General features: G+C 36.5%; 1 protein-coding gene and 1 long non-coding RNA gene across 5 annotated transcripts in view; one reads left to right on the top strand and one right to left on the bottom strand.

The window, feature by feature from the left end:
* Window positions 1-8145: 8145 nt before the first annotated feature.
* LOC147477642 (uncharacterized) lies at window positions 8146-11677 on the bottom strand. 3 transcript variants are annotated; one of them, XR_015207290.1, is made up of 6 exons: window positions 11390-11677; window positions 10559-10622; window positions 9640-10185; window positions 9504-9565; window positions 9230-9299; window positions 8146-9159 (listed from the first exon to the last, which is right to left on the bottom strand). It is a non-coding gene; the product is annotated as an uncharacterized LOC147477642 (long non-coding RNA). The 3 variants fall into 3 exon arrangements; XR_015207289.1 differs by having other exon boundaries at window positions 10149-10185; XR_015207288.1 differs by having other exon boundaries at window positions 9504-10185.
* A 3033-nt stretch (window positions 11678-14710) lies between these two features.
* The window catches only part of LOC147477640 (cysteine-rich receptor-like protein kinase 10), a 29892-nt gene continuing 19866 nt past the window's right edge, over window positions 14711-24736 (top strand). Inside the window, exons 1-7 of one of the 2 annotated variants that reach the window (XM_086581793.1) lie at window positions 14711-15629; window positions 15708-15836; window positions 22553-22674; window positions 22797-23007; window positions 23129-23366; window positions 23501-23651; window positions 23781-24253. In XM_086581793.1, the coding sequence (XP_086437919.1) occupies window positions 14855-15629; window positions 15708-15836; window positions 22553-22674; window positions 22797-23007; window positions 23129-23366; window positions 23501-23651; window positions 23781-24101 (1947 nt within the window). In that variant the 5' untranslated portion in view covers window positions 14711-14854 and the 3' untranslated portion in view covers window positions 24102-24253. Of the gene's footprint in view, window positions 15630-15707; window positions 15837-22552; window positions 22675-22796; window positions 23008-23128; window positions 23367-23500; window positions 23652-23780; window positions 24254-24736 lie in introns of those variants that run through there. The other variant, XM_086581794.1, reaches the window with a different exon arrangement.

Below are 24736 nucleotides of genomic sequence, written 5' to 3'. Positions count from 1 at the left end.
TATTGTATTCCAACCCTAAAAATTGGAAAACCCCTCCAACCCTCTTCTTTTCTTTACTACCACCGAGTCATCTTCATACCCAAAAAAGAAAAATCTTCATCCTCCTCTCCTCCGGCACGGTCAAAGCTAAGGTATTAGTCTCTCTTTTCTTTCTTTTGATTGAATTTGAAAGCTTTAATTCTGGTTATTCTTCCACACCATTAAAGCATCGACTTTTGGTTTGTTCAATATTTGTTTAGGGTTAATTCTAAATTTATCCAACGAAAATTTCATATTAGAGTTTGGGGTATCCTCCACCACGTTAAAACTTCGTGAGCTAGCTTGACTACATTGAATTCAAGCCTTGGCTTAACCCACCCTTCAAACTCAGGAACAGATGACAAGAGCACTATGATGCCATCTTGGCAGATAGGAGCCTCATTTCAATGAGTTTTGGCCCACCCAGTGAAGAAAGCTTAATAAACACAGATGAACACGATGCAGGGCATAGCATAAATGAGACCGCTGATCATATACTGGACCTTTCTCAATGCTTTTGGGTGACTCACCAACCAACTGTACACAGGAAAAGAAGAAAAAGGTAGAACCTTACTAAAAAACGAACGGGAGGAACGAGGTTTCTCTTTCTTTTTCGATTTTCTCTCTTCAGGTTTCACTTTTTCTTTCATTTGTTTTTGCAGTTTCTCAAGTTCAGACTGAGCGAAGCGAGGGGGGACATGATCCCATCTATCTGATCGCTCACTCACTTATCGTCTGCGAGTGTTGTTATCGTTGGATGATTGTGCCAAGAAGTGGAACTCATTGGATTGTCACTGCTTGCTTTCGCTTATCCGACGCACTCACATCCAACTACGTACTTAAACTGGGATGGGACCAATCATGTTGATTGCATATCCGACCCAACTCAAGATCGATCCCCTTCTTTAGGGACTTTCATACATTGATTTTCGACTTTTGCATATTCCGCCACCACCGTCAAATCTCAGGTAAGCTTCAACTTTTTTATAATCCACCACCACCGACGTTAAACTTGTTGTCTCTTAGTTCAAAGCTGAAATGATCTTCTCAATTGAAAGCTAATAGATTTTCTCTCTATTCAGTGATTAACTAATTTTTCTGTGTTAATATTGACGACTTTGACAGATAGTGGCACCATTAACGCTGAAACAGAGGGTCTTTTTTTCTTATCATACAAGTACTTTTGATTGTAGTGAAATTAAAATAGGTTAATTATGTTTAGAAAAGCAAAATTCTGTTGAAAATGGCAGATTTTTATGTAAATTCATCACTTGTGAGTGTACGTGTTGATGGGATTTGGATTGCCAGTAAATTCATGTTTAGTTGTGAATTTTGTGAAATTAATTGTTTGAAATAATTTGTTTGATGTACATTATATTATGTATCAAATTTTCAGTGGTGAATAGAAGTCGTTGGAATTTTTAAGGTGGTAATGCGGATGGTCTTTAATAGTTAGTATTGTGTATAATCATGGTTTTCCTTGGTGGTTCAATCTACTCTTGGGATTGCTTTTATTTTTGAACAAGTGTGGTTGTGGTGAATTTTGTGTATTCCTTTCAATTTCATTTGTTGATTTTGATTTAATTTGGGAAAACTAGCTAGTTGCTGATTATTTTTAATTATAACTGTTTTGGAACCAAAATCTTGGCTTTTAAATGGTAGGCTTATGATATCATGTTTGAGTGTACAAGAAATAGTAGCACTAGATATAACGTGTTTTGAGGGTTAAAACCAGTGTTATCAAATTTCCTTAAATGTTACATGTTTTTTTCGCTTTAGTTTATTCTTTTTTTTTTTTATATAGTTTGCTCTAAATGTTTCTTCTTATATCGTTTCAGCTAATTGCTTTGGTATTAGTGCATGGTTGTGTCGTCTATTGGTTAACTTTTAAGTTTTTATGTCATCTGATCTTCTCATTGAATATTTTTTCTAACTCGAAACAGCCTTGTTCAACTGCACAAGCAATTGCTCCACCTACCTCTGCACCAAGTCCTTAGCTGTTCCACACTTCCACCTTTGTGAGTTTCCATGTGGTCCAAATAAATTGAAAACTTAGCTTGTTGAATTCAATTTTTAGGTTTAATTTTATTATGATTATTATATCTATCGTTGGCTTCTTATATTTCCATGTTAAACATCCGTTCATGTGATACACAAAGTATATATATTTGTTCATTGGTTAATTAATCAATCTACAAGTTGTCAACTAACTTAACACTTACATATCTACTAACTAAGACACAAAAAGTATATATTTGGCCATTGCAACATGTTGGACGCATTTGTAGTCCTCAAGTTGGAATAGATTGTCTAGATGCTAATATTTTCATTTAAGACTCTAAACTACTATTTGTGTTGCCTCTAGTTGCTAATATTTTCATTTACAGAGTACCTATTTATATTTCTCATCAGTTCTCCGTGTGGATGACAACTAGAGATATGTTTAATATGTCATATGTCAGGTTATTGGTACAGGAAAATGTTGTTTGATTTTTGTTTTTTTATGTACCATTGTAACCGAAGTGATTTGACTTCGTATGTACTGGCCGGTTTTCATTTCCAGCATGGCATTTTAGTCTGCAGTAACTCTTCATAGGATTGCTTCTTAGCATTATTTGAGCAGAAAGACAAGTAGACCTCAAGAGTCAAGACTGTATATGACGTAATTGATCATCTCTCTAAAATCAAAGGTAATTTTACCGCTACCGTTGCTAAGGAGTTAAAGTTGTTTATCCTTTTTCTCAACCATATGCATGTCACTTGTTCTAAAGTGTTTGTGCCATACAAAAGCCTAATGCTCTACCCGCTAAGTAGAAATTAATGGATTGATGGATTAGATACTAAAGTACATTCTGATTATAAACAATGCTCGATCGATAATAGAAACCAAGGAATACCAAAGCCTTTTGTTTGGGCACTCTATGGGTAGAGTAGTTGCACTGAAGGTCCACTTGAAGCAACCTAAGGCCTGGGACGGTGTTGTTCTTATTTCACCTATGTGCAAAGTATTCTCCTGACTTTGAATTTCTATTGTGAGGGCTTATTGTTTGGTTATATGTGAATCTAATCAACAGAAATGTTTATCAATAGGCGGCCGACTATATTGTTCAACCTCGGATGGCAAGACCTCAAGAGTCAAGACAGGAGTTACCATGAAGTGGATCAAGGTACAAATTTTCTTGGATCAAGGTACAAATTTCTTCCCCACTTGGACCAAGGTACAAATTTCCGTTCTTTTAAATTTTCTGAGTTGCTCTTGTTTGAGGACTTTAACAAGTAAAAAATATGAGTATCTGATCTTGTGTTAATTATCTTGTTTCCTTTCTTATCTTGATTTTTGCAAGATCAACATCTGAATCCCATACTTGGCTAATAAGAAGAGTGTATTAAGTTGCTATTATTTTTGAAAATATCTTTGCATTGCATGCTTGAGTGCATTTTAGTTTTATTGTCTTTAATCACTTATGCTCTCTCTCTTTTTTTTTTTAATTTTTTGTTCCAGATTGGACGATCAGATGCCATATGATTAATGAAGAATACTTAGGTGGATGTTGTTCAATCTCAAAGAATGTGGACATTTGTTGATTTTTTTTTGCTAAGTGCTAGTTTTTATGAAATTTGCATAAATTAAGTTACTATTGTGCAAAATTTTGTAAGGACTGTATTGGTAATGATCACGTGTAGTTGTGTGAAATAGTTTTGTAATGGAGGATCTTAGTTAATGAATTTAATATATTTTGTTGTCATCGTTGTGAATTCACATGGGGTTGTTATATCTATCTACATAAATTGTATTTGGCACGATCTACAAACAAGAAAGAATCAAAATTATGCGTAAAATGCGTAGACATCTGATGCAGCTAAAAGCACTCTTTTGCCACGACAATTTTGGCAGCTATAAACACTTTTTTTGCAATGCTCTAGGGTGCACCTAATGATTTAATCATTTTGCGACGGATTAGGTGTAGCAAAAAGGTTTCTTTTTGCAACGCCTCAAAGCGCAGCCAAAGATTGACCTTTTGCCACGCTTGAAGTGTTGTTACAAGTTATCTTTTGCAACTAGTTTGAAAATTAATTTAATATTGAAAATAGAAGTAGCGACGAGGATGAAGTAATAGCAACAATATATGGCATTGCAAAAGCTTACAAGTTTTTGCAACGCCATAAAGTGCATCGCAATTTAGCTTTTGTGACCCACTTTTTAGCAGCGCCTTTGTGACGCCCTATTTGGCGTCGCAATTGGTCTATTGCAACGCATTTTAGGACCTTTAGTGACGGTATAGGGCGCTGCATAAGAGCTTCTATGTTGTAGTGAACAATTAAGTCTTGTGTTCATCTACACAAGTAACAAGTTCAACCAAAGCACAAAATAAAACAAAAACCAACATATTAGACTAATATAAATATATTTCCAATTTGCAGTGTTGATTTCAATGCAACACTCATGCTGCATTCGACTCAACACTCTCTATCACTATCTCATTGTTGTAATGTTGCTTTAATTGAAACCGTGGAGTGTGAAATTAGCAGTGGGTTGAATGTTAGCTAAAGGCAATGAAATTAAACATATATATGAAGATGAAAATTTAGTTTCTCAACTCTTTTAGAAGTTGGTTGTTGTTTGTTTCGAATAGATCTCAATTTTTGTTGCACAAAATCGACCAAATCATCATTAATTTCTTTCAATTCGGATTTTCATGTTGCACTTTCGGTTCAATTTGGGGGAACTATGGTTTGTTTTTTAGTTTTTGAATTTTGATATATTTAGATTTTTGTTTAGGAAAGATTGAGTGAGAGACAAATTTGTAATATAGGGAGTGACTCTCAAGGACAAAACTACCGAAAATGTAACTCTCAAGCACACCTTTTTTTTTTTCGTAACTCACAAGGACAGGGTAGATGAAAGGTCAAGTATACCCTTGACGTGAAATAAAAAATGGATCGGGTAGATAAAATGTCAAGTATACCCCTGACGTGAAATAATTAACGGCCCAGCCCAGATGAAACGACCTGGTGTATTTAGTATGAACAATTATTGTTCATACCTTTAAGCAGGTGTGAACACTCATTGTTCATACCCCCAATTACAAACATTAGCCATGAACAATGAGTGTTCATACCTATTGGAGCTATGAACAATGATCCAGTTATGAACATGGATTATTCATACCTATTTGGGAGTATGAAAAATCACTGTTCATACATCAAAAGTGTTCATACATCAAACATAAGCAATCATTGTTCATGACTACTTTTAATTTTTTTTCAATTGGTAGGTATGAACATTGATTGTTCATAGTCCTTGGGTATGAACATTCAATGCTCATAGTCCTTTGGGTATGAACATTCAATATTCATAGTGAACATTCAATGTTTATAGTCCTTTGGGTATGAACATTCAATATTCATAGTCCTTGGGTATGAACATTGATTGGGTATGAACATTCAATGTTCATAGTCCCTCGGTATGAACATTCGATGTTTATAGTTTTTGGTCCTTTAGGTATGAACATTCAATGTTCATAGTCCTTTGGATAAAGTACATTCACCTATTTGGATATGAACAATCATTGTTTATACACCAGCAGAAGGTATGAACACTCATTGTTCATAGTAAAATGATAGAAAAGGTAAAATCGGAAAATATTTATTTTAAATCCGGGCCATTTTTCCTCGAGGGTTATTTTCACAGAAAGGTATAACTGACATTTAAAAAAAATGTAAAAAGACGAGGACAACTTATTTTGTCCTTGAGGGTTACTAATTTTGAAATAGTGGGTTCGTGAGTTACTTTTCTCTAAAATTTGTCCTTGTGAGTTACTCATAAAAAACCGTGTCCTCTAGAGTTCATTTTCCCCAAAATTAGGCCTTGGGACTAATTTCTTGTTTGTAATATTACCAAAAAATGGACTGGGTGAGCTTTTGACATAATTACAAAAATATGTCTTTAATCCTTAATTAAATTGGAACTATGGGTTTGAGGCCCAATCTCTGTTTTTAACTTCTTCTTCTATCTATGTATATTTTCTTTTTGGCTAAAGAATTTCTACGTATTTAGTTTATTTAGTTGCCAGAATAAAATAAGGGATCCTTAAAATAAACCTAAAATTGTGGGCAGGTTTGTAGTACTAGTCCACCAAATTTGAGGTGATAACTGAACGTGTCATAGTTTGTCACAAGGCCCAAAATTTCGATATCGGTTAATATATCGGTGTACCTAAAAACCGAGATATATCGGATATATCGGATATCTCGGTTCTTTTGGTGACCAGTCCAAAGTTTCTAAAATATCGGATCTCTCGCCGATATATCTCGGATATATAGGATATTTCGGAAATTTCAATATTAAATTATTAACAATTGGTCAAAAAGTCAACCGATATATATCGATTATCTCGGAAATATCGATTATCTCGGCGATATAAACTTTCATATCGGAAATTCCGATATATCTCGGAAAAAAAGGGGTTCAATATTCGGTGGATATATCTCGAAAAAATCGATATCGGTGTACCAATTTACCGAGATATATCGGCGAGATATCGGATATCTCGGCGATATTTTGGTCCCTGGTTTGTCATTGTTTACATTAAATCTAGTCCTTGTCATGGAACCGTGTTGACGGATGGTTCTTCAAGTTCCATCGAGTCTTACAAAGCCATCTTACAATCATATTAAATTACGCGCTCACTCACTAATAGAACATTTCTTCCTCCATGAAGTCCCTGCCTACGCGCCTTCCAGGAAGTCCCTGTCTACGCGCCTTCAACTGTTCTATGGCAAAGTAACTTGATTTTGGGGACCTTGTCTGCTTTAGTCATTTCCTATGTTGCACAGACACGGACGCAGACGCGGACACTGATACGACGACGGTTATATCTCAAAAGTAGGACGCGGACGCGGTAAAGAACGCGAAAATTAATTAATATTTATAATTTTATTTTATATAAATTAAACATTAAAAACTAAATTAAATGTATCAACATTTATAAATTTAAAACTATTAAAGTTAAATAGTCACAAAATTAAGTTTAATATTTCCTAATCAAACTTTAAAAACATGTCATAAGTCTTAACAAAACACAAAAATGAAAAAATTGAGTTTTTTTAATATTATTTTAATTTATTTTTTATTTTTTTAGGTCAAAATCTGCGTCTTGACCATGTTGACCGTGTCCTGATTGTGTCTTGACCCGCGTTCGGTTTAGTTGACTGTGTCTTGACCATATTGACCGCGTCCGACGCGCGTTCATGCCGCGTCCGCATCCGACGCGGACACAACCTATTAGGAGGTGCGTCCGTGTTTTAGAGAATATTTCTTTCTTGTATTTTTGCATATGACTCCGTTGAACTTTCCATCCAACCATGATAAAACAGTCATACAACTTGGAGCTTATTGGCTTGATCCGGTGGGAGTTGAGGTATTGCTTTTAACCCCTTTTGCTGATGGGACTATGGTACTATGAGAGTATCTTGGCACCAAAATGAATAGATATGTAAGGTGTACACTATAAGTTAAGTGCCTTGACTGACTATCCAAAAGAGAAAATCCCCACAACAGCACAGCCAACATCACCTAACTCATAAATAAATAAAAAACTCTTTTGATCACTATAAAACTTTTGTCAATTGTATAGATCTGGTCTATATTGGAGGTTCGGATAATGTATACTTTCCTAGTCCCATCTTTATCATAAACCGTAATACATAACATACTAGCATTTCACCCGGCCATGCTGGGATTGTTTCATTTGTATGCTTTAAACGTTTGGGTTTACTTGTATTTTGGGCTTAATTTTTATAAAATTATTAGAGTCAACTATACTTAACTGGCTTAGTCCATTTTGGCGACATGGAATGTAAAAAACGGGAAGAAAAACAGTGAGATGGAATAACTCAAAGCTGAATCAAAATGAAAAATTTCTAAATAAAATAGAATGCAACAAATAAAGAATTCACCCAAACAAAATTTTGGTGTGTACGTATGAAAATGAGAATCATGTATGCATGAAAATCATATGGTCTGTAGCCTAACTGACAGTCCATAAAAAGGACCCCATTTGATAGCATAAAGAAAGAATGGTTACTAAAGCCAAAAAGTGCATACATGGTTTTAAGAACACTATAGATTGTTGTCACTTGACTAAAGAAAAAATATATATGCGAATGAATAAATAGTTTGCTCTCATTACACTTGATACCTGGCATCAAGAACTCCCCATATCCAAAGAAAAGCATTTGATCAACTTCAAATATTTCTAAGTGAAGCTAGCTAGCAGCTATTAACCATTCACCCCAAACATCCCACCTCAAACATGGAGAAAGAAATTGGTGTCTCCACTTCAGCTGTTGCCAGCGTCTTGCTTGCATTTGTAATCACCTTTTTCAGAAGTATGTGAACCAAGTTATAATATTACAGCTATATTTAGTTACAAATTTTGTCTGTGCCCCTAATATAATTGGTTTCTTTTCTGCCTTAGGCGTGCAAGGAACCATGGGTGTGAACTATGGTACAAGAGTAAACGATCTTCCTCCAGTAGAAGAAGTTGCACACTTTCTCCTCCAAAAAACCGTTACAAATCGTGTTAGGCTATTCGATGCCAACCCCTCGACGTTAAGAGCATTTGCACACACTGGCATTGAAGTAACCGTCACTGTACCTAATGAACAAATACCTGACCTTGCCAAGCTCTCCTTTGCTCAGCAATGGATCAGTACTCATGTGCTTCCTTACACTCCAGCAACAAATATTGTTCACATCTTAGTAGGTAATGAGGTCTTATCAATGACGAACAGATTACTGATAGTAAGCCTTCTTCCAGCTATGTGAAACCTCCACATAGCCCTTGTTGGCATGTCTCTTGACCGTCAAATCAAAGTATCCACACCACTTTCATTAGGCATATTATCCTCCTCTAGTCCCCCTTCAACTGGGAAGTTAAATGTCCCAAAGAAGTAGATAGCTAACCTTGGATGGTGAATTGAATCATGGTTCTTGAAATGGGTTCGTAGTTGACGCTTGATTCAGAGTACATGCGTTGCTTGCCTTAAATGACTCGGATATATCCTCCTATTTTTATTTCTTCTTTCTAGTTCCGTGCATGATTGACCTTGCTCCATTACCCACCTTAACAAAAGATCCTACAAAATCATTTATTCAGTAATTTATATTATCTAGATCCATTATTTGTATGATTGGGAGTCAAATTACCTATGGCTCACAATCCGAAGGGTTAGGATGCATTGTATTCACGAAACATTCACCACTTTATTGTCATAACCTACAAAATCGACACAAAAAATGAAAGTACTAATAAATTACAATGCAATTCATGAATTATAAGAGATAATTGAAATAATTAGGCATAATGGATCAAAGCATACATCTTGCAAAAGAAGAGTACTAACTGGTCTTAATTTTGATGAACTATGTTTCCAATCGGTGCTGTTTAATAAAGAACATTATACTCAAGAACACCACACACCTGTACTCGGTTAACGCATGCCGCTAATTTTTCTTTGACTATACTTTCAGGAAGCTTCTTTCCTGCACAAAACAATATGCTAATCATCCACCAATCATAATATGGGTAAAATTACACCATAACTAAAGAGTCCCACCAGCTTCTTTGTTAGGGACTGTGACATAAACAACAATGCTAGGTATAGAATTTGAACTGCCTTCCATTGCACTTGAATGAACACTTCTATTTATTGGGTGTCTACCAAATTTCAACCTGGATAAGAGTTGGTTTACTAATTGTTGAAGAACAATAAAAGCAGTGACTGTTGATTACCGTAAACCAAGAGGTGCTGCAAATAATATCTGGAAATTACTAACCATGCAAAGGAATGTCGTGATTCTAAAATCTGAGCACATTCAATGAAAGAACACTTAAAAAAGTAAAGTATAATCGGTGTGTGTGTGTGTGTGTGGTTTTTCCAATTGACGGAACCATGCCAGAAGGAAAGAGAGATAGCAGAACATTTCCGTATGGAATTGATAAGAATTGAAGAATCAAAACCACAGAGGCGATCACTCCCATCAAGAAAAGCAGTTTCCTAGTGTCGATCTGGCATAACTTCTTAACTAACGAACTACCAGCAACAAATGTAGCATAGAAACTAACCAATCAGATGGAGGTTCAAAGTATCGCTAATCCAACACTGCAAAAATCCAAAATTTAGTCAGCTAATGGCTTCAACACAGTATGTACTTCATTCAATCTTAAAATGCACTAACATTGCTAATTGGTTGTTAGAATTTCTATTCAAAGAAGAAGAAAAATTACGTTGTTTATAGTTTAGATTGAATAGATTTCAAAACCCCAAAAAATAAAGAATAGATAATTTTGAATAAGGAAATGAATATATTTTATTATTCCTTACAATAGTATTTACAGCTCCTATGGACTAATTCCTGAAGCAACCGCAGATCAATGAACTGAGTAAGATATACTACGTATAGAGCAAATATGCATAAGTAGCATATACACTCTCATTAGCACAAAAACAAATCAAAACTTAATAAAAGTAGAACCTTAGCAAGTGGATGGACTTCATCGCAACTCCTTACACCACCTTCTTTGTGTGGAATTCCAAAGCTATCAATATCACAAATTGTATCTTTGTGAGAGTGTGAAGAAAAAACAACAATTTACAGAAAACAAAAGCTGCTAGAATATATTTTCATTTAGAAATTAGACCTAATTCCTATCACAGTCCTATTCACAATTTTGTATATTTTTGGCTTACAGTTATCTGTCTGAGCCATCCTAAGATGTTGGACTCTGTGGTCAAGAACACTTTAAAAAAGGAATAAAAAGAGACAAAGAATACGACCTGAAGCCTGCAAAGTCGGTGGGAATAAATTCTAAAGAACTCCTCCATACTATCAACACGGAAAGGAACATAAATCCCATTATAACCAGCATGATGGAACGCGGGATTGTGTAAAAAAGGGCCTTTGTTGTGACCAATTGGATTTGCAATGAGACCAAAAACTTTTGTATCAACATTCAAATTCTCAACCTTGTAAACATGCCTAATTGTACCCAACATTGGTAAGCCAGGAACTAGGTTGCTTCCTATGGTTCCATAAACCAGAAAGCCCCCAAACTTTGGGCACAGTAGCTGACTTATAAGACCTCTATCACCGAGAGCACATGCAATTAAGGGAGCCTGAAGGTAGTTAAAGATAAAAATTTATTTCAGGGAAATAACATATATAGAGTTAAGTCTAATGACCATGAAAGGTTCAGGTCTTCTCGTAGCTAATCCTAACCTGGCAATGTGAAAGCAAGTGAAACACTTGCGCTGCATCCAAAAAATAAAGAATAGATGCGAAATAAATATGCTAAAAAAAACTTACAGATCAATGGACTAATTAAACTGCTTATTTCTTCGTCAATCGTGAGTTTTTCAATCTTGGCGGTTGAGAACTCGTGAGATTTTGGTCTTTTGGGCGTTTTTTATTTTGCAGACTATTAGAAGAGGGTTTTTTGTTGTTTTAGGATTCATAGCTTAAACTTTGAAGGGGTCGAAGGGTTTTTTGTTTTAGAATCAATTTTTGTGTTTTTATGACTAGTAGTTCTATCACAAATCCTTTTTAAAAGTGGCGTCTAATTGTTTTATGTATCTTGAAAGCATCTGCATGATCTCGAGAGAATTCTACGACTGAATTACTCGGGATTGAGGACTTATATGTAATAACCGATGAACATGTTCTAGATAGTAATTAAAAATGCGTCTTTAAGTGAAAATATTGCTGACGTGGCCTCGTGGAATGGCTTATGAGCATTTTCGCACAGTGTGCAATAATGGTTTTAGATTAAAATGGACACCTGTTCTCATTTGTACGCTAAACGTCCTTTTCACAATTGGACATACTTAACAGTCCTATTCTCTTCAGAAAATAATACTTGCGAGAAAACAGTGTTTCAAAATGTCCACCTTCTCTAGCCAATGGGCAATGGACACTAGAAATGAAGCGGAAATAGACAAGTTCAGTTGTATCAAGCTTTCCTTGACTGACTTCCGAAATTCACTTCCAATGCATTTAGCTCATTACACTAGTGGAGACATGAACCATTGCGTATTGGAATTGGCCCCTAACCGAGGCACATTTGCCCATCTACTACATTCTTAAATAACTTTTGATCCTGGGAGTTGGTGCCCTTTCAACAATTCAGCTAGCTAGGAGCTCTCGTTTACACAGCACCTAATTGGTTAAGTCTTGGGAGTCGAAATGCAATCTTCGGGACCATTGAACTAGGGATGACTTCGGTCGGATCGGATCCGATTGACTTCTTTCGGAAATTTTTTCAAATATTTTCCGAACTCAATATGCTAGTCAAATCCCATTGAATTGTTTTTCAAAATCAAAATATTTATCCAAATTCGGAAATTTCAGAAATTTTAGAATATATAACTCGGAAATTTCAAAATTCTTGGTAAATTTTATAGATCTCTTTACTTTCCATTATTTTTGGAAAATAAAATTTGACTAAACCAATTTGGAATTTCAAAAAATTAAAAATTTACATGTCAAAAGCTAAAAAAAAAAAAAATTATAGGAAATGCTACTATGAAAAGTTAATTTAAGAATCCTACTTACCATAGTGAGAGAGAGAAGTGTTTGAGAGGAGTTAGAGAGAAAGAAAGTGAAGTAATGGCTAAGATTTGTTTTGTTGTTTGTTTTGTTTTGTTTGTATAGAAAACTAAAAAATAAATGATTGGTCGTGATTTTATTAAATGAACAATGGAGTTTTGTTATACTATAAGTACATGATTACATGGTTTCACAAAAAATCGGAAATAATGTCAGAAATTTCAGATACTATATTTCAAAATTTTCGGATTGGATCGGATTTGAAAATTATATCTGAATCCGATCCAATTATTTTTTGAAATTTTCATAAATCAAAAAATTAATTATTGGACTGAGAAAATTAAACCCAAAGCCGGACCAATTTCCAGTCCCAAAATTGGAAATTCGGCAAAAAGAGACACCCCTGATTGATTGAACTCATCTTTATCTTACTCGTCCTCAATAGCGAATCTGCCTATGCCAGCACACGACTGTGCAGCTGTGCCCCACAAATTAATGAGAAAAAAGGCATAGTCATTGCTGAATCTGCAGATGCCATATATTTTGAGAAATTTGCACTTGCCTGTGCGGCTGTGCCCCACAAATTAATGAGAAAAAAGGCCATAGTTATTGCTTAATAAGTACTGCGTACTATAAAAAAAATAAAATAATAATAAAAAAATAAAATAATAAATACTGTGTAGGTCAAAATGATTAGACCATATTATTTAATACGTATCAATCATACACATTAAAACATTTATTATTCATGTGATAATTTAAACCATATAGAAATTAAAATAATCAAATATCTAACTTTATAATTTTGATTTTTTTTTACGTGCATACACATATATTTGTTTCCTTGTATTAACTCGATCATGTATACGTATAATCACATATATTTGTTACCTTAATATATTTTACGTGCATACACATATATTTGTATACGTGTATTAACTCGTATTTTAAATCTAACATGCGAGTACAATTACATCTCATCACTAATTTTTAACATGAACACTATATATTGGTTTATAATAAGTGTGTGTACCACAATATATCAAGCATGTATATCCTATTTAAATATACACGTGCTTAATAAATATAAAATATATTAGTTAATTCATAATATACACGTTGACATTATTATTAACATCTATGATACACTTGTTTAATGTATAGTTATAAAATATACATTTAACAACACACATTCACTATTATACTATATATATTTAATAGACTTTTACACGTAAAAAATATATTTTATATTATAATGTATGAGTTTGATTATTTTAAATGGAATATAATACTAAATTTTAAATATCAAAATCATAATAATCGGTTTCGGTTTCGGTTCGGGTACCCATAGGTTTTTTACTATTCGGTTCAACGGTTTTGGTTCTTTATCGATTCGGTTTTTAATGACCCATTTTAAATGGGTCTAACTTTTTAAGACCCAGAACCGGAACATTCGGTTTCGGTTTCGGGTAATCGGGTACCCATTGGCACCCCTAAAAATGATCATGTTTCCTCTATTACTGCTTTATTTCTTGAATAAAAAACGACTAAAAAAGCTATCAAACTTTACAAATTTTGATAATATGGAGACTAATTTTTTTTTCCGTCAAATTGGAGACTAAACTTTTTAATTTTTGTAATGTGGGGATATATATAACATGATATCTAAATTTTTCACATGGTGTTTCGCAATTCGAATTAATTTTTATGGTCACGAGATTGTAGCATGGATATACTTTGATAATAAAGTGTATAACAATATATGTAACTTGTCAATTATGAAAAACAGTGTGAAAAATTTAGACTACATGTGTAACTAGTCCCCACATTACAAAATTTAAAAAGTTTGGTCTCTAATTTGACCGAAAAAAAAAATTTAGTCTCCATAGTAAAGTTCGATACCCTTTTTAATCCTTTTTCGTTTCTTGAACACTAGAAAACAGAGACTAGATATAATCTGGTCCTGGAACGGAACAGTGCTGATTGCAAGACCAATCCTACAGTATAAAACTTGACAGCAAGATGTATCAAAAGTTAACAATCAAGGAAGTAGGTGATCCCATTCCCATCTCATTGAAGAAATCAAGAGTCAAATCTCATTTTAAAAAAAAGGTTCATCAGCTTTGAAGTCACAAGTGACCAGGAACGTGTCTTTGGTCTAGACTTTAAAACTTCTTTTAAGATCAATACAAAACAATACAATAGCGAGGAACAGAAGTGAGGAAAATGTATGTACCTCGTTTCATGTATTTGATCATCATATTTTCATGTTTTCTTCTTTTTCATAACCATGTCCAAGCTCAAGAACCACTACTAGAAATATGCTCCAACACTGCAAACTACACCTCCAATAGCCAATTCCAGACCAATCTCAACATCCTCCTTCCTTCCCTTCTTTCAGATGGTACGCGAGATGGATTCTTTAATACAAGTATTGGAACTAGTCCTGATATAGTATATGGTCTAGTCCAATGCAGAGGTGATATCTCAATGGAAGATTGTCGAAGTTGTTTGAATAATTCAGCTGTAGAGATTATCCGAAGATGTCCAAATCGAAAAGACGCTGCACTGCGATATGATCTTTGCATTTTACGTTACTCCAATACGCGGTTCTTCTCCCAAGTTGATAGTGATCTCCAGAGCCTATACAACCTGGAAAATGTTTCTGATGCTGATGCTAATCGTTACAACAGGCAGTTAGGAAACCTATTGAATAATCTGTCTACTACTGCTGCGTCTGTAGTAACAAAATTTGGTGCTGCATCAACTGATTACTCAGACTTCAAAGACATATATGGTTTGGTCATGTGTACTAGAGATTTACCAGCTACTGAATGCTTTTCTTGTCTACAAATTACGATTGGATGGATACCAAGTTGTTGTGCCAACAGCGACGGAGCCCAGGTTTTCAGTACAACTTGTTATATAAGATATGAGATTTATCCATTTGTTCAAATTTCATCACCATCACCATCACCATCTCCTCCTCCCCCCGTCCAAGGTAATATGATTAAAAGAACTGCATAGTAAGATTATGGTATTGGAAATGAATTGTATTTGAGTATTGTTGTTTGTGCAGGCAAATCTGTCAACGTTGTTGCGATTGTTGTTCCAGTAATTGTTGCGGTAATCTTAGCTGCAATTTGCGTATATTTTATAACTAAGAGAACCAGGAAGAACAGGAGGAAAAGAAAGCCAGAATTGATTTGTAAGTTGGATTCTGTATTCTAGGGAATCTGATTTTTAACTTATTGATAACTACAGAAGCCACAAGCATAGGCTAATTGTTATATATTCAGATTTGTGTCTTCGGATTACTATTACTTAACAGCAGTATTAAGATACTAATTATATCAATTTATTTGAATCTTCCCCCCTTTAACCCTCAAGTTAAGTTACTCAGTCAAGTGACTAATCTGATTAGTAAGAGTTGTCCACTAGTGTAACGCCAAGAACAAAAATTAAGGTCTAGAATCCTGCGTCTTTGTCAATATTAGCCAATGTTTTGAAAACCGAACCGGTGATCGAACCGATTTTTTGTTAAAATGGTTCAACTAGGTTCAACCATGGTTCGACTCGGTCAGACCGATTGATATTTATTTAGCAAATTTTTTAATAATTACAATAATAAAATGAATAAATACATGTTTTAATTCAATATTAATTGGTATTATATATCAAAATAAATTTATTATACAAGAAATACATAGTAGTATGTTGGTTTGGAGTTTGGATTATCTTGTTTAGGTGTTAGGTTCAACTCCCCACATTATCAATTTTTCAAAAAACAAAAAAAAAAAAAAAAAATTATATAAGGGTGATCCGGTTTAGAGCTGAACCGGTTTAACCGGTTCGCCGGTTCAACCACGGTTTAAGTTTAGACCGAGGGTCCAACCATAAACTCAAATTTTAACTGAACCGAACCGAAAATTTACCGGTTCCGGTCGGACCCCGGTTCAACCACCGGTCCGGTCCGGTTTTCTAAACACCGATATTAGCACATATGTCGTGAACACAAAAACTGTTCTTTTGGCCACTTATGCCCAAGTGGCTGAATTTTTTAAGAAGTTTTTTTTCCCTTGATTAGATCCCCATGATCATCACTTTTTCTAATCTCGAGATGTGTAATTTGGTGTCTAATGAGTGATAAAAAGTTGCGGCAAGTCTCATGCTTCTTATAAAAACCTTTTGGGACTGCATTCTACATGCCACAGTCAATTACGAAGTGGAGATTGCTTAGCTTGGTTAAATATATGATACTGAAGACTGTTGTGAATAATTAACTGCGGAAACAACGTTACCCACACCAAACAGATCAATCCTACACAAAGATTGATCTTTCTCAATAGACAAGACTTCAACACCCTACAAGCAATATCCCAACACTTCTCAATATCAAATAACAAGCATATGAAATAAAACAATCAATGTAAAAGAAGAACAAACCACAAGACGAGATATATCGTGGTTCGGCAATTTGCCTACGTCCACACTGCGAGTTCCAAGCTTTACTAGATGTCCGGAGTAACTGATTACAAGTCTCTCTCAATTCACTCACAAAGAATGAACACTCAACTCACAAAGAATTGTTCTCTTATAATCACTATCTTTCTTGGTTTTGGAAAAGTTAAATTTTCCAAAAGACTGATTTTGTTTTATACCAAAACCAAAATTTCGCGGCCATCGTAGTGAAAGCCCACGGAGAAAAGCCTCGAAAGCTGGCGCCGCCTCCTGAGCCGAAGTCGCGCCATGTGTTAAAACCATGAGCGCTGGTCGCTTAAATCATCGGAGTCATGAGCGAAGTCGTCGCTTTACTCTTCACTCTGGCGCCTCGATCGTGGAGAAACGAAATTTTTCTACATTCTCCACTTCTCGGTGAGGTTTTAACACATAAAACCAAGCCTAACACATCCAAAGAAGATCACATCCAAGAGGGAACACCTCCAAAGAAGGAAGACTTCGCAGTCATAACCGCCTGGCGGCGGCTATGCCCACACGGGCTCTTTCAAACATGTAGGATTTGGAGCAAGTCCAAACAAAGGTTGGAACTTAACTCCGTGACAACTTTCGCCGATATCGCCAGGATTGTCATGGGTGTCTACTTTCTCAAGTGCAACATCACCATCCTCAATGACATCCCGTATAAAGTGATAACGGACATCAATATGCTTGGTCCGACCATGATGAACTTGGTTCTTCGCCAAATGAATAGCACTCGACTATCACAATACACAAAGAACACCGTTTCGCTTTCGATACCCAAATCACCTAGAAGACCTCGAAGCCATAAGTGCCTCTTTCATTTGCCTCGCCATCGCCATATATACGCCTCGGTAGAGTAGATAGAGAGCAAATCAGAAGCTGTGTAGCATAGACCTCCAACTAACCGGTGCAAAGATGCATCATAAACACATAACCAGAGTCGATCGTCGCCTATCTAGATCACCAGCATAATCGTAATCCACAAACCCACCGACATAACAAGTGCCTCCACCATAAGCTAATCCCACATCCAAGGTACCCTTCAAGTACCTTAGTACCCATTTCATTTCACCTCCCCAATGTCGCTTCCCGTGTTTTGCCATATACCGCTTACAACACTAACTCGCCTGTGAAATGTCCGGGCGCAGTGCACACCATAGCATACATCAAACTACCCACGGCACTTGCGATAAGGAACATTAGCCATATGCTTTTGTTCCTCCAATCAACTAGGAGAAACTTAGCCGAAAGCCAAAAATGCCCAAATTAAAGGTGTAGAAACCGACTTTGCATTCTCCATACCAAATCGTGGAAATTACTTTCAAGGTATTTCTTCCGAGATACAACTATCCGCCGCTTCTTCCTATCTCTCACAATCTCCATGCCCAAGATCTTCTTGGCTCCACCTAAGTCTTTCATCTCAAACTCGAGCTAAGTTGAGATTTCAACTTGTCTATCTCCACCATGCTTTTGGAAGCAATAAGCATGTCATCCACATAAAGCAGGAGATAGATGAAGTCATTACCACGAAGCCTTCTAAAGTAGACACGCAGTCATACTTACTTTCGGGTGTACTCATGTTGCATCATGAATGTGTCAAAGCGCTTGTACCATTGCCCGGGCGATTGCTTTAACCCATACAAGGGACCGATTCAATTTGCATACATGATCTTCTTTCTCAGCAACGACAAACCCTTCAGGTTGTCTCATATAGATCTCTTCTTCCAAGTCCCCATGCAAGAAAGCAGTTTTCACATCAAGTTGCTCTAACTCCAAGTTGAAGTGAGCAACTAAACTCAACAACACACGAATGGACGTATGTTTGACCACCGGGGAAAATACCTCATTGTAGTCGACGCCTTCCTTCTGTGAAAAACCCTTTGCTACCACTCTTGCCTTGTACCCACTCCAAGATCGCCTCGGACTCGGAAGGACCTCTTTCTTTCTCAACACCCATTTGTCAGCCGATAGTCCTTTTGCCCTTTGGCAATAAAACTAGGTCCCATGTGTGATTTTTATCAAGAGATTCCATCTCGCTTGCATAGCTACCAACCAATCTCTCAGAATGAGCATCTCTAACAGCCTTCCTTGAAGCTATCCGCTCATCATCTTCGATATTCGCATATGCCACTAAATCCACCTGACCATAAGTGTTTCACCGGCTTCTCATGCCCATACTTGTGCACTTCTTTAACTTGTCTCGTGGCTCTGGGGTCACCACTACAAGTTCATGGATGCTCATGCTCTTCTTCCCGTTGTTGTGTGTGGTTCCATGATTTGGTACCTCATCATGATCTAACCACCATCTGGCGTATCGCACAACTCAAGCTCAAGAGCTTGAACTTCTATAGAATCACCATTCTCGCTTCAAATACTTCCTACCATCAAAGATAACACGGAAGTCTCATCAAAGGTAACATCTCTCGTTGACCGGAACTTGTGGTCTTCTAGACACCACAATCAGATCCCTTTACCCCATTTCATGAAGCCTAAGAATATGGCCTTCTTAGCTCTAGGATCTAGCTTGCGTCCCTCACATGGTAGTAAGTCGTCGATCCAAACACTCGCAGGATACTATAATCACCGGTTTACTGACCACACCTCGTAAGGTGTCCTGCGCAATCTATAGCTGGTAATCGGTGACCTATTAGACAGTAACACGCCATGGACACCGTGATTCCGCCTAATACTCTTTGCCTAGACCGCATTAGACAATAAACATCTTGCTCTTTCAAGCAAAGTTCTATTCATCCTCTCTCGCCATTCCATTCTCATTGTATGCGTTCCCGATCGTCCAAAGTTGTCCGGCAATTCCCTCATTACAAGCATTTAACTCTTGGAAAGGTCCATAGGTATACTCAAGCACCATTGTCGGGACCGTAATGTCTTTACCTTCCTATCTATGCGATTCTCAACCCTTTTGCCTTCCACTTCTTAAATGTCTCAAACACTTCATCTTTCGATTTCATCATATACACCCACACATAGCGAGTATGATCATCAATGAATGAGACATAATAGTGGTTACCTCCCCTTGAAGCCACCCCGAGGGTCCCCAAACATCCGTATGCACATAATCAAGGATGCCTCGTTGTCGTGTGCTTGCTTGACTTGAACTTGACTCTCAGACTTTGCTTCCCATAGACGCAATGCTCACGTAACCCCATATACTTGGCTTCTTCAAGTTCTTCAAGAACCCTCGCTTGCACAACTCGGACAAACCCTTTTCACTCATATGCCCTAAACGATATGCCACATCTTAGTGCACTTCGGAATCATTACTACATGCACCTATCGCTACATCGCTTATCACCGTACTACCAATCAGAGTATACAAGGTTCCATATTTTTGACCCTTCATAACAACTAAAGAGCCATTAACAATATTTAGGACTCCACCTTCGCCCACAAACTTGTGGCCTTTGGAATCCAAGGTACCAAGAGAAATAAGACTTTTCTTTAGCTCGGAACATGTCTCACATCGGTTAGAGTCCTCACTACACCATCATACATCTTGTACCCGTATAGTTCCAATTCCTACCGCCTTACAAGCAACGCCATTACCCATTAAAACAGAACCACCATCAATGCTCTCATAAGAAGTAAACCACTTTCTATTCGGGCACATATGATAGGAACATCCTAATCAAGAATCCACCTCTCTGGTCATATAGTCTTGTGTGGACACACGAGACCGAACTCATCCTCTTCAGAGCACGGGCGTAATTTGCCTCAAATTTTGCCTTTACCTTTCTTCCGACCATCTCTTGTTCTTTTCTTTCTTGGTGAGGACAATTACTTCATGTAATGTCCTTTTTCATTGCAATTGTAGACTGCATACATGTTTTAAAGGCTTCTTTGACTTGGACCTAAAATTATCATTACTTGAATAATTCTCGCTCGGGGCGAATTTCCTCTTGCCACTAGCCCCTCGACTTGCATCAATGCTATTCTCTACACGTCTTCTTCATCAACTCATAAGAAAGAAGTGCACTCTCAACTTCGTCAAGATCGACGACTTCTCTCGCTCATGAATGTAGTCATTAGATGCTCATAGCTTTCCGGCAAGGAGAATATTAAACATGCCGCTGATCCTCATCATCCATCTTCATACCAACATTCAAATAATCCGCTAGACGCCGACGGAACTCACTAACGTGCTCTTGCATCGTTGAACCATCGACCATCATGTACCGATAAAGACGCTTCTTAAGGTACATCTTGTTCGCCATGCTCTTGGTCATATACATAGACTCTAGTTTGAGCCAAATACCGGCAATGTATTTTCTCCCATCACACTATACATGACCTCATTAGCAAGACATAACCGGATTGATGAACAAGCCTCAAGATCGAACTCTTCCCAATCATCATTACTCATACTTTTAGATTTAATCCCCTTCAAAGCCTTGGCAAACCTTGTTGGATGAGGATGTCCTTTACTTGGACTTGCCAAATCCCAAAGTTATTCTTCCCATTAAACTTCTACTTCAAACCTTGCGTTTGACATCTTGGGAGCCATCTTTCAAGTTACACACAATAACCCAAAAGAAACAGTTTCACCTCGGAATTTAATCGAACACCTTGTCTACACAAATTTTTAGTACTAAACTCAAAATCCTAGTCAGATACCTACGCCTCGATACCAATTGTTGTGAATAATTAATCATGCGGAACAACGTTACCCACACCAAACAGATCAATCCTACACAAAGATTGATCTTTCTCAATAGACAAGACTTCAACACCCTACAAGCAATATCCCAACACTTCTCAATATCAAATAACAAGCATATGAAATAAAACAATCAATGTAAAAGAAGAACAAACCACAAGACGAGATATATCGTGGTTCGGCAATTTGCCTACGCCCACACCGCGAGTTCCAAGCTTTACTAGATGTCCGAGTAATGGACATTACAAGTCTCTCTCAATTCACTCACAAAGAATGAACACTCAACTCACAAAGAATTGTTCTCTTTATAATCACTCTTTTCTTGGTTTTGGAAAAGTTAAATTTTCCAAAAGATCGATTTTGTTTTTATACCAAAACCAAAATTTCATCAGGTCATCGTAAGCGAAGCCCCACGGAGAAAAAGCTCGAAGGCGGCGCCTCCTCGAAGCCGGGTGCCATGTGTTAAAACCATGAGCTGGTCGCTAAATCATCGAGTCATGAGCTGAAGTCGCTGGCTCTGAGCTGGCGCTCGATCGTGAGAAACAGAAATTTTCTCTACAAAGACAAAAACAGAGGTCATTGTTTCAGCAATGCGAAATGCGGCCTTACAGTTATGTTCATGAACTAATTTAGAACAACACCAAAGGCTTAATATAAGACTGATGACAGGGTGAAAGTGAATATGTATCTACGATAGCATCTCTAATTTCCAATCAGAACTTTTTATCTGATAACATCAATCCATTAATTATCATTCATTTATGTAGACGAGAATGATATCAGAAGCGAAGACTCCTTGCAATTTGATTTGAATATGATCAGGACGGCTACAAATGATTTTTCTGATGCTAATAAGCTTGGAGAAGGCGGATTTGGCGCAGTATACAAGGTAAATTCAATTATATAGCCTTAGGTCTGTTGCATTTTTATCAAATTTGAGATTTGAGAATTTTTTTGAAAGTTTATTATGTGGCAACTATAGTTCTCTTAATATATAGCACCTGTTTACAGGGTGAGCTTCTTGATGGGCAAGAAATAGCAGTGAAGAGGCTCTCTAAGAATTCTGGGCAAGGCTCACTAGAATTTAAAAATGAAGTTGTTTTGCTGCATAAGCTTCAACATAGGAATCTTGTTAGGCTTTTGGGATTCTGTTTGGCTGGAGAAGAAAAAGTACTTATTTACGAATACGTTCCAAACAGAAGCCTCGACAAATATATATTTGGTTTGTCTGACTGATCCACTGTGCTTTATTTGTGTCTCCTAGGATATACTTGTACTAGAGGAGGCCTTCTATAAAGTTGATGTAATGTTTTTGGTTCATTATTTCTCTATTCCTTGAACAGTCCCAGCTAGAAAGGCAGATTTGGATTGGGAAATGCGCTACAAGATCATAGGAGGGATTGCTCGGGGACTACTTTATCTTCATGAGGATTCTCGACTCAGGATCATCCATCGGGACCTTAAAGCCGGAAATATTTTATTAGATGAGGAGATGAATGCTAAAATATCAGATTTCGGGATGGCAAAACTTTTTGGAGTAGATCAAACTCAGGGCAATACAAGTAGAATCGCGGGGACATTGTAAGTGTTGTTGACTTGGAGTCTTGGACCTCAAACGAGCATATATAGCTGAACTTCAAGAATGTCTTCTATTTTTAATAAAATCATTGAAACCTCAATATTAGAAATTGATCAATATCTACGATGAAATGCAGTGGATACATGGCTCCAGAGTATGCTTTGCATGGATTATTCTCAGTCAAATCTGATGTTTTTAGTTTTGGAGTTTTGCTTTTGGAAATTGTTAGTGCTCAGAAGACTAACAATTTCCATCTGTCTGGTCTTCCAAGAGACCTTCTAAGTTATGTAAGTATGATTCTTTAGTTAACTAAGCATTTCTTTTTTTTAACAGTCAGTGACAAAGTTTTCACCTCTACTATGTAGTTGTGAAGTAGAAGCTCTCTGACATTTATAATCCTTGCGTAACCATTACAGGCTTGGAAACTTTGGAGAGAAGGTAATGCTCTACAGTTGATCGATCCAACTTTGACGCATTGTTTTTCGCCAAATGAAGTAATGAGATGCATCCACATTGGATTGTTGTGTGTTCAAGAGAACTTAGAAGATAGACCCACCATGTCGTCAGTTGTTTTGATGCTCAACAGCTACTCCCTTACCCTCGAATCTCCTTCAGCGCCTGCTTTTATAATAGAGACTACAACTGGTGCACAAGAATCCGAGAACAATCACTCAACAAGTAGTTCATTACTATATTCAGTTGATGGAGTTTCTTTTGTGAAGACAAACCCTAGATAGTTTTCACTTCACCCAAGCTAGTATATAAAAACCTGCAGACATAGATTTAATACCACGCATGCATACATATTTAAAGGTTGTATACCCTTCACTGATTCTTAAATTTTGTTAGTGTGATATATTGAATTAAACAGCCTATATCTATTTCTCATTCTTCTTAGTGTTTGTTACTACTTTCCGTTCATTTTAAAAACTTAATTATGAGATGGAATTAACGAAAATGTAGATGTAGAAAACATTGAGAAATCAAATTAATTAGTCAGGTTTGGTGAAGGTGAAATAATATTTAAGAAAAGGAAAAATTATCCCTTAAAAAATAACACTTTGTTGAATACTGAAATAGCAAAATGTAACTCCACAATTGGGACATGTAACTATAATGCCTAAAACTGAATATGGGTTTTTTTACCATGTTTTAAGGCGCAAATAAAATTTATTATTTGTTTTCCTTGGGTTAGGGATGCCATTTAGATCATCTTATATCTATTGTTACCCTTTTTTATCTTTTTGGCATAAATTCTCGGTTTTAGGGTTAACTTTTGATTTGTGAAATAATTCTTTTCCACCCCACTAGATGAGCCAATTAGGATCCTCCATTCTTAGATGGGAAATTAGGGTCTCTATTTCTCCTTCTT

The sequence above is a fragment of the Coptis chinensis genome, chromosome 9 (genome assembly GCF_015680905.1).
Source record: "Coptis chinensis isolate HL-2020 chromosome 9, ASM1568090v1, whole genome shotgun sequence".
Taxonomy (NCBI): domain Eukaryota; kingdom Viridiplantae; phylum Streptophyta; class Magnoliopsida; order Ranunculales; family Ranunculaceae; genus Coptis; species Coptis chinensis.
This window is presented reverse-complemented; position numbering and strand designations above follow the sequence as displayed.